Source organism: Epargyreus clarus, unplaced genomic scaffold (assembly GCF_041222505.1).
Source record: "Epargyreus clarus isolate Ecla_fem2 unplaced genomic scaffold, WU_Ecla_fem_2.2 ptg000001l, whole genome shotgun sequence".
Taxonomy (NCBI): Eukaryota; Metazoa; Arthropoda; class Insecta; order Lepidoptera; family Hesperiidae; genus Epargyreus; species Epargyreus clarus.
The window spans coordinates 13,354,680-13,367,284 of record NW_027332209.1 but is presented as its reverse complement, the minus strand read 5'-3'; the positions used below and the strand labels follow the sequence as shown (position 1 = coordinate 13,367,284).

Sequence of the window (12,605 nt, the reverse complement as noted above, 5' to 3'; positions counted from 1 at the left end):
CCATTGCCTCAGATGTCCATGGGCGGCAGTTGCCACTTACCATCAGGTGGACTGCACGCTCGTACGCTATTTCATAATCATAAAAATATTCCTTTAACACTTGATTCTTGAGAAACCCTATATCCTTCGTTAGAGTTTAAACTATTTCTATAATAAATTTCAAGAAAATCCTTTGAGCCGTTTAGCCGTGAAAGCCTAACAAATGCACAGAGTTACTTTCATAGCATTATAAGGAAGCACAAGAATAAATTCATAATTTAAAAGTTAATGTGCGCCTAACCACGTGACCTCTATAGAATTTAGAAATTATATTTATTGACGGATATTCATTACTTATTCATTAGTTTATTAACATTCCTTGTCATAATCATTCAAATTATATTCATTGTATTAGTTAGGAACTACGTTAATGATAATAACGTAGTTCCTAACTAATTTTATATGTTCGCTGTGTGGTGGAAGTCAAAATTCAACGAAAATCATAAAGTTACCAAACGAAATTGGTTACAACGTGGTAACAAGACTAAGCACTACTTCACATTGGGTCGGCCCGATAATTTTACCATTTTTATCTGGTCTTGCTGTTCATACGTTCAAGGTGGTAGAACCTTCTGATTCGACTCCGGCAGCACCACCGCCACATCTATTTCTGTCTAATAACAGTAGTGTTAATCGTTGCTGTGTTCTGGTTTGAAGGGGTTGTTTAGGGAGTCATACTTTTCCGAGGCAATCCAACTTAGTCCTCAGGGGTAGCGGGGCATCTGTGGCCGATTTCGGGTATGTTCCAGACATTCCAAATTAGTAGAATTTCAGTTAGATTCGGTTAGAATTTCATATCATCTGGGGTTGATTACAGATGAATATAGGCGGCAACAGCTATTTGCCATCAGGTTGACTGTATGCTCGTCTGCTACTAGGAGTATATAAGAAAAAATACTACAGAAAAAGTCTTACTTTTTTATGATAGATTTACTTTGATAGATTGATCGCCATTATAATGTGAACATAAACCAGTCAGTCAGGCAGTCAGCGCACAGTAAAGTTAACGGATCAACCTAATGTGAACATGAACTAAAGCCCCATTTATATCTATGCAACGTGTTGTGTAATAAAATCAAATTTTTCTATATAATATTTTGACAGGCAAGGCCCGGGTCTTCCGTCTACGAGGTCATGTAACGGAAGATATAAATATGTTCATTCACATTATATAATATCCTTTTTTGCCACGGAAAGTGTTTGGCATGTATGATATCTGTATATTATGGCTACTAAATAAAGAAAATCGATTGACACAAAAATCAGAAAGAGATACTAAACTGTTTTGTCTCTGACTATCTCGTGTATACGCGGATTTCGCTATGAGCTTTGTACAAATACGAGATTTGTGGCGTTTCATACGAGGTATAGTCCGCGCCTACTGCTAACTGCTAGACCGCTCTGAAGTTGTTGCGAGCAGGTGCAGTAATACAATTCGCTATTCATGGGACGCAATTCATTTCTATATTCAGAGCGGAATAGCAGCAGCACGAGGACACTAAGAGCCTTGTACAAATATGTATCTACGAAATTTTGTAAGGAAGATGGTATAGATTTCAAAACGAATTAGCGGAATTTTGAAGACAAATACGTATTTCAGTGATTGTTTGGTCTTGGCGACCTTTTTTTAGCTGATATACACATTTCACAGATTGTTTGATTATGACGACCTTTTTAAGGCTGATAAATACACATTCCAGAGATTTCTTCGCCTATATGCCATCTTACCGAGTGTATAAGGTTTAAAAGGCAAAATACGAGATTTTATCTCTTTATGTACGAAATAATTCTACAGTTGTCAACCCTGGAATGATTCGCACATTTCAGTTACGATTTCCGAGAATGCATGCAAACAGTATTAATTCTATAGAATTGCCCCGGTAGCATTTCGAAGAACTGTTTTTAATGAAAAATTCTGGCAACCATTTTATATAATTTGGCAAGTATTATTTTGCTAGAACGCTAATAATAATAAAACAATCCACGTCAAAACTAATTAGACAAAGTAAACCACTTATCCGCCTTTTATGTTATGAGGGCTGTTTCAATTAATATTACATTTTTAAAACGGGTTTTTGTTTTAATATACTTTTGAAGTTAGATATATTTATTTAAGGGTGGTATTCCACTGGAGAAATCGTCATCAACACATTATTGTCCCACTAGGCACGGGTCTCCTCTCAGAATGAGAAGGATTAGGCCATAGTCCACCGCGCTGGCCAAGTGCGTATTGTAGACTTCACATACCTTTGAGATTTTTTATTATATAAATCTCTTAGGTATGCAGGTTTCCTTACGATGTTTTCCTTCACCGTTTTAAGCAAGTGATAATTAATTGCTAATACGCACATAATACGCACACTTTGAAAAATCAGAGGTGAGTGCCTAGGATTTGAACCTTGGACCCCTCGTTCGAGAGGCAGAGTTTCTAAACCATTAGGCTATCACTGCTTTCTAGATTCGACAAATATCTTTGTCCAATGTACATTTGATTAAATAAATTGGATGACGACATCCTATTTACTAGCAACACAGATATTTGATCAAAGATTTTTTCAGCTAGAAGAAATCGTTTTCAGGCCAAAAACAATCCTGATTCCAACTACTCAAATTATAAAGAAATCTTGGATAAAGATATTGGAGTGGAACGGGCATCAGTCAAAAAAAAGATCAAATATTGGATATTGAAATTGGATAAAGATATTCGTCGAGTCATATACCATATACCACCCTAAGCGCTTCAAGGGTATGATGTGTACAATTTATTTTTATGTGTAATTATAAGATTTTGAGAGTTACTTTAAATATTTAAACAACACGTTAATAAAGTAACGCATGCATTTTTTAAGTGTCTGTCATTTTTATTCGAGCCCTGGAGCGCGGTACACTGATATTTAATCTTTAGTTTCACAAAAGCAAATATTATATTAACTCTGGTAAGAAATTAAATGCTTCGTTGCATTACAATTACCTATAACATAAATAATAAGACTTTATCTGTATAGCAATATTTATTTGTAAATATTCTCAAAAAAGGGCTATACGTAATATATATACGTATTTACGATATATATTTTTGGGCGGGTATTAATAGTGGTTTAAGAGTACCTGTCACTACGAGGAATACATACTATAAAATTATAAGTAGCTACTTCACTAGGTACACAAAAAAATTCATTCCCTTCTTTAAGTGTGTGGAAATCGGTCATCCATGCCATGTAGTTTCTTATTTTAATCTTTAATTCCACAAAAAAGTTAAAAAGGTCAAATAGATTTAACCTTATTACTTTTACAATTCTATCTTTATACTTAGTAAGAAAATATTTTAGTTGGTATACATTTTGTCGTAAGCAAATATTAAAAAGAGCAAAAGTTTATCCGCATAGCATAAAAAATCTGCAAAGGAGTTCCTGTAAACCATCTATAAATAACATCTAGGTCCTTTCATAAGTTCGTTTTCCGAGCTACAAATGCATAGCTGTATTTTATTTTGTTAACGTCAAAGATATGTTTCTAGTCACCTCATTTCTAACTTTTATAACGCTTTTGAAATTTTCCGCTTTTCAAAAGGAAAAGATGTAAGAATTCAGTTAAGATATGTAAGAAATATTTCCCACGCTTTGAATTCTTTTCTGTAGGTATACTAACATTTTTTGTACACAAAATTTATAACAAAACAAATTTTGTTGTCTTTTTTGTCAAATTTGCACTTTTAAAAAGAAAACTGTGTAAAAATGCCTAAAATAGGAACTTGACACGTTTTTTTTATTTTTTTATGTCGATTTATCCAGTGTCAGTCGTGTTACCATGATCTAACGACGACAACGAAACCTAATGACACTTCGTAAGTTAATGTCAAGTTTGCGGTGAAGAGCGTGCCAAAGAATGAGACATACGCTTAAGAAACATTACACTCCTTCAATCAAGTTATACGTACATTTTAATCGTTTAATCTTAAAAACGAAAACAATTGTGCCCACGGTACAATCATTCAATTCAAAGATAATACATTCTATTACATAGTATCCGCCTAAAACCATAAAATGTAAAATAACTTTTTATAATATAGAAGTAGCAAACCAAACGAGTAATATTATAGTCCATTAATGTAAGAAAAGCTGCTCATCTAAATATATATAACTGAAAGGTGACTGACTGACATAGTGATCTATCAACGCACAGCCCAAACCACTGGACGGATCGGGCTGAAATTTGGCATGCAGGTAGATGTTATGACGTAGGCATCCGTTAAGAAAGGATTTTGATCAATTCTACCCGCAAGGGGATAAAATGGGGGATGAAAATATTACTTCGAACGCGAGCGAAGCCGCGGGCAAAAGGACATATAAAATTATTCCCAAATAGGCAAATGCTGTTTGATTGTCCTATCTGAGGACTAAATTAGAACAATGCTGTTTGACGGTGAAAATAGGTGGACCTAACTTCCATAAAAAACACTATATTTTTTCATCTTTTTCTTTTTTTGTAATATAGAAGAAACAACCTAGCATGCAGTCCATCCGATGGTAAGTGGATACTGCTACCCGTGTACATCTGTAATCAACCCGTGATAAGATTAGAGTCCTGCTTGAGGTCGACCACAGATGTGTTGCTACCCCTGAGAACTGCGTTGGAAGGTCTCGGAAAAATATGCCTCCTTTACTACTTCCTTCAAGTCTCCGTTACTACTTCAAATCAGAACACAGCGCTTAAAACTGCTGTTATTAGGCAGAAATAGGTGACTTGGTGATGATGGTGTCGATCCACGAAGGGTTCTCCCGCCTTCAAATTATCATAATTGTGATATTTTGTTACCTTACAAAGATACGATGATAAATAGAAAATATTTTCATTGTTCCATTGTAGTAATTAATCTCGTTAACTACTTCGAAAAGAAGTTTCTGAGTTTAGCGTTTCGGGGCTATTATTAAATCGGCCTACGTTAAACTATCTAACTACATCATATAATTATGATTAGTCTTTTGATCTAAGACAATGTAGGTATCTACAACTTAATAAATAATGTAATATCGTAGAAGTAATTACAGTCATATACATTGTAAAACTGCTTAAATATACGACAAAATATAATACTTTTTTTATTTTGTGAGAAGATTCTGGGTATGTGCGAAATCTAATTGAATAATTACATTTCTATTGATAATTACAAAGAGGTCACGACATTTTTTATTGAAATACCTTTATGAATAGTCTGTAAAGTGGCTAAAACACAGCCTTTCAATCATAGGGTCTAAGGTTCAAACCACACGGTCACACGCACCTCTGATTTTTGGAAAGTTATGTGCGTATTACAAATTTATTATCACTTGCTATAACGATGAAAGAAAAAGTCGTGACAACTTAAATAACCGAGAAGTCTCAAAAAATCTAAAAGGCGTGTAAAATGAAATGAAATGAAATTTCATACATTTTTAACTGATATTTGAATTTTTAGTTTTTATTCATGTTTTCCTCTACATTGGGACTTTGGTTAATAAAGTATAGAGTTCAGAAATTTGTACTAAACCAACATTTAGTTCAACTTTTTTTACTTTGTAGTGACATAGAAGTCGGTTGTATTTTTTGTTAAAAATTATATTTCACTCTTTTTAGTGACATACTAACGTTTATATTAATATAGTAAAATAATAAAAATACTTAATGAAAAAACTTAAAAACGCGCTAGTCATATTTTTAAAAAGTTCCCCTCGATTTCTCTGGCCATCATCAGACCTGATTTCCTTATAATGGGACCACCTTTGAAATATCCTTTTTCCAACAAAAAAAAATCTGTTCGTAAACGACGAAATTATCCGCGAACAAACATAAAAAACATATATACGGTCGAATTGAGAAGTATTCTCCTTTTTTGAAGTCGGTTAAAAAAATGATAAAGCAACTAAGTAGCATTTGAATAAAAACTAATATAAGTAACTGTTTTGTGCCATTACTTTTGTTTTCTTTTTAAATAAAAATAAAAAATAAGCATTTTTCATAAAACGGTAGTTGAAAAACAGTACATTTTGAAATATGTTTATTGATGGTTGGTTGGTTATTTGGTTGTTGTTTATTTGACATTTTATTGTTATTGACATTTTATCTTATTACAGTTTTAATAATATTGTAAATTAGTATCCACAATTTAATAATGAATTTGTAAAATGCGACTTAAAATTATATCTGTACGCCATTTATGGCAGAATGAGCGAAAATTCTTGACTGTAACACCAATGTATACACCTTATTCTACAAATAAAGATTTTTGTATTTGTATTTGTTATTTGTATTCTGTTTGTGAGATCCTTTTAAGACAACTGCCATTTTAGAGTTTAGACCTATTTATTTGGGAAACTGGGTAAATGAAAAGGCTGTATAAGTGATAAAATTCCAAGGCCCCCACTTATACAAGTTTACTGTATTTACCGTAAAACAGTCCTATACATATTAATGCGACAACTTTTTATAAGATATAGGATAAATAACAATAAGCGTCTTAATAACAATTTATATGCTCAAAGTTAAGGGTGCTACCTTTTTTATAATATAGGAGTAGCCAACGAGCATTCAGTCCACATGATAGTAAGTGGCTACTGCCACCCATGTACATATGTAATCAACCCTAGATAGGATTAGATATTCCTAGCTGAGGTTGACCATAGATGCGCTGCTACCCCTGAGGACTAAGCTGGAACGCCTCGGAAAAGTATGGTTTCCCTTTCACACCCTTCAAACCAGAACATAGCAGCGCTTAACGCTGTTGTTATTAGGCAGAAGTAGGTGTGGCGGTGGTGCCGCCGGAGTCGAACCACAAAGGGTTCTACCACCTTTCAAACCTGTCTTCAAAGACGAATACAACCATGCTAAATTTAAATTTATTATTTCGATTTCTGGCTACGTGCAGGTCGCACCCGGAACTAATAGATGTGGCATAACGATATTATTTTCACTTCGCCATGTTTTTATACGAGTAGTTATTATTTAAAGTGCTGACTATCATTTTAGTTACCATTTTGCTTCAAATATTAACTTAAATTTACTGATGCCTCTAGTTAACTTATTGGTTATTTCACGCGTGTAAAAATTAGAACTGACAAAGAAAAATATCAAAAATAGGTTTTCTCAAAAACAAGTTAAAATGTAAGTAGCAGATAAGCTCGATGGTGAGTCGTTAGTGACTCGCATGGGTATTTGTAATCAATCTCATATGGAATCGAAGGCTCATTGAGGCTTGTTATAGATGGATTGCCTCTTTTGAGGACCAAGTTACAACGTTTCGAGTAAATTTTCCTCCCTTAAACACAACACCAGCGTAGCACAAGTATTTTTTTATGTGAAAGAACTTTAGTAACTACGTTATGTAAAATGTCCTTATAATAATTATCATATATTGTTTATGATATAATACTCGAAATTTTAATTACTTTAATGTATATTGATATTAATAAATTTGAATATAAAAATAAATTTATATAATTACATTTTAAATAATTAAATGTAACTTGTAGAATTATTGAATAAAATTAATTTAAATGTTAAAAATAAATTAATAAAAAAAATACACACATTAAATAAATGTGATTATTTTACTTGCAAAGTGTAAATACTAAGATCTATAAATAAATCTACAATAATTTTAAATTGGTTAATACGACAAAAATTGGTTTTATTAAGTTTGGTTAATTATTTATTTAGAAACGAGTTCGTTTGTCATATGTATTAGTGAGCTTTTTAATGAAACTGCCTTATACCGACTTTTAAAGCAACAAGTGTCGACATTCATGTATCGTGATAATTTTATATGTGAAATACACTGAAGAATAACTATTGGAAAACAAATTTAAATATATTTATTAGATATTAATAGACACTGTTTTTTTAATTCGATAAAATATCCTAAAATGACAATTATAAATTAAGTAGTTATTGTTTATTTTTATAATAAAACAAACTAAATGAATGAAATATTATTTTTATAATAAAACCAATTAAATTCATGAGATGTTATTTTTATAAGGCACTTGTGGCTTTTTCATTTGAAGAGCTTTCGAAATAAATATTTTTAATTTGCAAAAAATCTTTGATAAATAATCAGCACACCTTAGTCAACTTATTAACGGTTAATATATTAATAAATAAATGTGTAGATTATTAATTCGGTTTAATTTTCTTTTGTTTCAGTTTATGTTTTTCAAATTATTCTTAACTTTATAACTGTACCGAATACAATATTTAATTTTAATTAAATTAAAAGCTCTTAAATTATAATTTAAAAAAATAATCACAAAAACGATACTCTTTATTAAACCGAAATATTTCCGAAATTAACACTAGCACTGACTTTTAGAAAAAAAATCAACTTACCGCCCAGCACGATGGCAATCAACAGGGGTGCAACGTGCGCCATGATGGAGCTTCGAATGCCGCGTGGAGCTCGCGCGCCCGCCTTATACCCGCCCTGGCGTAGGGCGTAACGCCGCGCGCCCACTGAACGGAATTTTACAGTGACATGATGATAATTTTGAAAACCTTCTATAATGTATGTACATGTTTACTGATTCCAAAAATCGTATTTCGGCAATAGAATCGGTATTAACGAAAATAATGGCATGTTTTATACTAATTTTGAATTAAGCGCGAAAATGCTCGTGGAGATCATGCCGTCCGTTGGTGACGTCACACTATGAAATCCAAAACAAAATTCAAGCAATTTGTGATACACCTGAAAAATGACGTCATTCATCCCGATTAGTGTTTCAGAGAAGATGGCCGACTGCAGTATTTTATATTTTTATTTTATTGAAAATGTAATAAATCTTAAAGTTTTTTAAGTGATTCATTTTTGAGAATCCTTTCAATACTTATATTGTTTTTACTCAAATCATTTATCCTTTGATTTTTTAATACTGTATGAATATACTGTTATGAAATAAGCATGATGCTATTCTCGCTAACCCTTAACGGGACAGAACTTTAGTTCAACTAAGTTTTTATTGCGACAAGTTTATAAACAGTTTTTTGCCTTCTAGCAATTGTTTGTGAAATGGTAAGCCATATAAGGCGTCCCAGTTAAGTTCTGGGTGGTTACAATTTATAAGAAAACAATTTCTTGTAAGACTTCTTGACGTCATTCAGCTTCAGTCGTCGTTATTGTGGCCAACCTATTCCTGTCTCAATTACTAACAGTGGTACCAATGTTGGATAAGGGTCTCTTTTAAATGAGAATTTTACGCTGTAGTTTACCTCGCTGGCCAAGCTTTTTTCAGATCTCCGGTATTCGGTTTATAGGGTATGTTTCTTCTCCGTTGAAATACGTCATAAATAATTTCTAATAAATCTAATAAAAAACAGATGCGTTGCTATCCCTGAGGACTAAGTGAGAATGACTCGGATAAGTATGTCTCTCTTACCACACCATACAAAGCGGAAAACAGTAGCGCTTAACACTGTTTTTATTAGTGTGGCGATGGTACCTCTAGCGTCGAGCGACAATGACTCTACCACCTTCAAATATATATAAATTCAAATATAATTATGATTCATTGTATCTTACAATTTTACAATACCTTAGGTTGTATTTATTTTTTTGTTTTATATATGTACAGCACATTTTGTATATCTTTAATTAAACATTATTTATAAATGTAGTTACTTACTATACATGTAAATCATGACGAAATAATTCAAATAAAATGTTTACTTTAATAATAAAGTTATTCAAAAGCTCCACGCAACACAGTTACGTCTAACGCCTCCCACAATACGCGAAGACAACAAAACGTATCGACATTTATTTATGACTAATAATAGCCATTTTTTACATACGTGAAATATTACACACTAGAATATGGATTTAATAAGCGAATTCCATTAAACACGCTTTTTATTTTATGCGCCATTTTAAGTGATTGCTAGGAAATTAATCTAAGATAAATAGCAATACAGTAATAGCCTAGTGGTATAGTGGCCTAGTATACTTGGTCTCTCGATCGAGGGGTCCGAGGTTCAAATCCCAGGCACGCCTGTGATTTTTCAGTTATTTGCGTATTAAAGCCAGCGCCGTGAACTATGGCCAAAATCCTTCTCATTCTGAGATAGTACTTTTAGTATTAAAATTATTCCACGAGACTCATTATAGCATTAATGTACTGGTTGCTTTGTGGTTTAAGCTCGGTCGCTTAAACGTGGGTCCGAGGTTCGAATCCTAGGCTGAATTTCGGACCCCTCCGATGAACAAAATCAATTTCTGATACGGACATTATTTTGAAAATTTACTACTACTCTTTTAGTCAAACTACTACTCAATGGTGTGTAAAGTTTACAGAGGTACTTAGACAGCATGTGGACTAAGGTCCAAAAATTCACTCTGTTAGAAGACCCGTGCAACAATGGGATAATAATGTGTTGACGATGTGGCATTGGACAAGTCAAATTGATTTATGTATACCAATTTGTTTATAAGTCCAATTGCCTTAGGTACATACAACAACTTGTATATAAGTCAATTTGACGATCTTCATACTTACGTCACTATAATTTTAAGTTAAATATTTACAGGAAATATTCGAAAGAAATTAATACCAGAACTTTAATTTCATTACATTTTTCAATCAAAAAGCCGTTTCATATTAATTCTTATTGCTATCAAATAACACTCCTGTGTTATTAAATTCTTTACCGTCGATCCTAGGCAACAACAGATGATTTTCCGGGAAAATGTTGGCAAATTGAATTGTTGGGGTTAATAGTACAAAGAACGGTCTCATTTAACTACTGGGAATAGCGTGTTTTTGCTGTTGTTTTTGTTGACATCTCGTCAGTCTCACTGTTGAGCACGGGATCTTCTTAAAATGAGATGGGCTTAGATCTTAACACACTATCCGCCAAGTAAGTGTAGAGTGATAGTATTCAAACAGTGCTTTAAACAAAAATTATTAGAGTTTTATTATGAAAATAAAAGTCCCAACTGCTTAAAAGCCTTTGTCTCTTCCGCAATTTAGACTTTTTTTTTTATAATATAGGAGTAGCAGACGACCATGCAGTCCACCTGATGGTAAGTGGCTACTGCCGCCCATGAACATCTGTAATCAACCCCAGATAGGATTAGATATTCCTACCTGAGATCGGCTACAGATGCGCCGCTACCCCTGAGGACTAAGCTGGAACGCCTCGGAAAAGTCTGTCTCCCTTACCACACCCTTCAAAACGGAACACAGCAGCGCCTAACACTGCTGTTATTAGGTAGAAATAGGTGTGGCGGTGCCGAACCACAAAGGGTTCTACCACCTTCAAAAAACCTTCAAAAAAGACTTGTTCACACCTCATAATATCTTAAAATCCGTCACGCCGTTTTGGCTGCAAGATGTGACAAAGAGTGAAACATACCTACATGCAGTGATAGCCTAATGATTAAGAAACTCGGCCTCTCGATCAAGAGGTCCGAGGGTCAAATCTCAGGCAAGCACCTCTGATTTTTCAAAGTTATGTACGTATTAGAAATTAATTATCATTTGCTTAAACGGTGAAGGAAAACATCGTGAGGAAACTTACATACCTGAGAGATTTATAAAAATCTCAAAGGTATGTGAAGTCTACCAATACGCACTTGGCCAGTGCGGTGGACTATGGGCTAATCCTTCTCATTGTGAGAGGAGACCCGTGCCCAGCAGTGGGACAATAATGGGTTATTGATGATGATGACAGGCATACTCTCGAAAAACACTCCGCAGTCGGTTAAAAAAAATAAAATTACAGTTTTTCGTGCCCTATATTTAAAAGTAGAATAACTTCCGCATCAACCCATCCGCTGTATCTTGAAACTGATCGTGACTACGTTACAGCGGAATGTTTGTAAAATATGAAAGATAAAACTAGCCACATATTTAATAGCGTCAAAGAGATTGTTAACAACGAGATGTTGTTGTCTTTTTTTTCTGTTTACCCGCACCGGGATTATTAGATTATTAAATTATTAATTTAAGTATTGTACTTAATTATAAGTTATTGTTCTCATGTAAGTAACAAATGTCTTCTATGAGAAATAAAGATCTTTAAACCTAACAACAATATTTAGATTTAAAAAAGGACAATTGTGTACATCAAAAGAACTATAAAGTGCAATAAAGACGGGGTGTCGCATTCCACGCAGGTTTCAAGTTATTGCACAGGGAGTGTACAACAATGATTTGTGCTTTTGATACAATATTTTAGGATTCTTTGAAATTTTTGCAGTTCTGACATTGAGAGACATATGAAAACGCTGCAATAAAATGTAATGCTTAAAAATTCGAGGTCATGTGTAAACGCTTTTGCTGTAGCTCTTTTATGACCTACGAACTGGTCTCTTCGCAAATGGAAAAGGCCTGGGGCCTGTACGTGTCCAAAATTCCAAGTCCACCTGTAGATTAATTAAGACATAAGAGTAATTAGGAAATGTAATATGCCGGTACTGAGAACGTCAACAGTTTGTGAAACTCCTTCGGTGGCCATCCTTAGCAGTATGTAGAGGAACTCAGTACTTACACCAGTATGCGCGCACACATACAGTTTCTTTCTGGATAGCGAGGGGG

At 33.6% G+C, this 12,605-nt stretch overlaps 1 protein-coding gene across 1 annotated transcript in view; it reads right to left on the bottom strand.

Annotated features, from left to right (window-relative positions):
* The window catches only part of LOC140757609 (uncharacterized), a 36,364-nt gene extending 27,921 nt beyond the window's left edge, over positions 1-8,443 (bottom strand). Inside the window, exon 1 of the mRNA XM_073093448.1 lies at positions 8,401-8,443. Within this exon, the coding sequence (XP_072949549.1) occupies positions 8,401-8,443 (43 nt within the window). The remainder of the gene's footprint in view (positions 1-8,400) is intronic.
* Between the last annotated feature and the right edge of the window lie 4,162 nt (positions 8,444-12,605).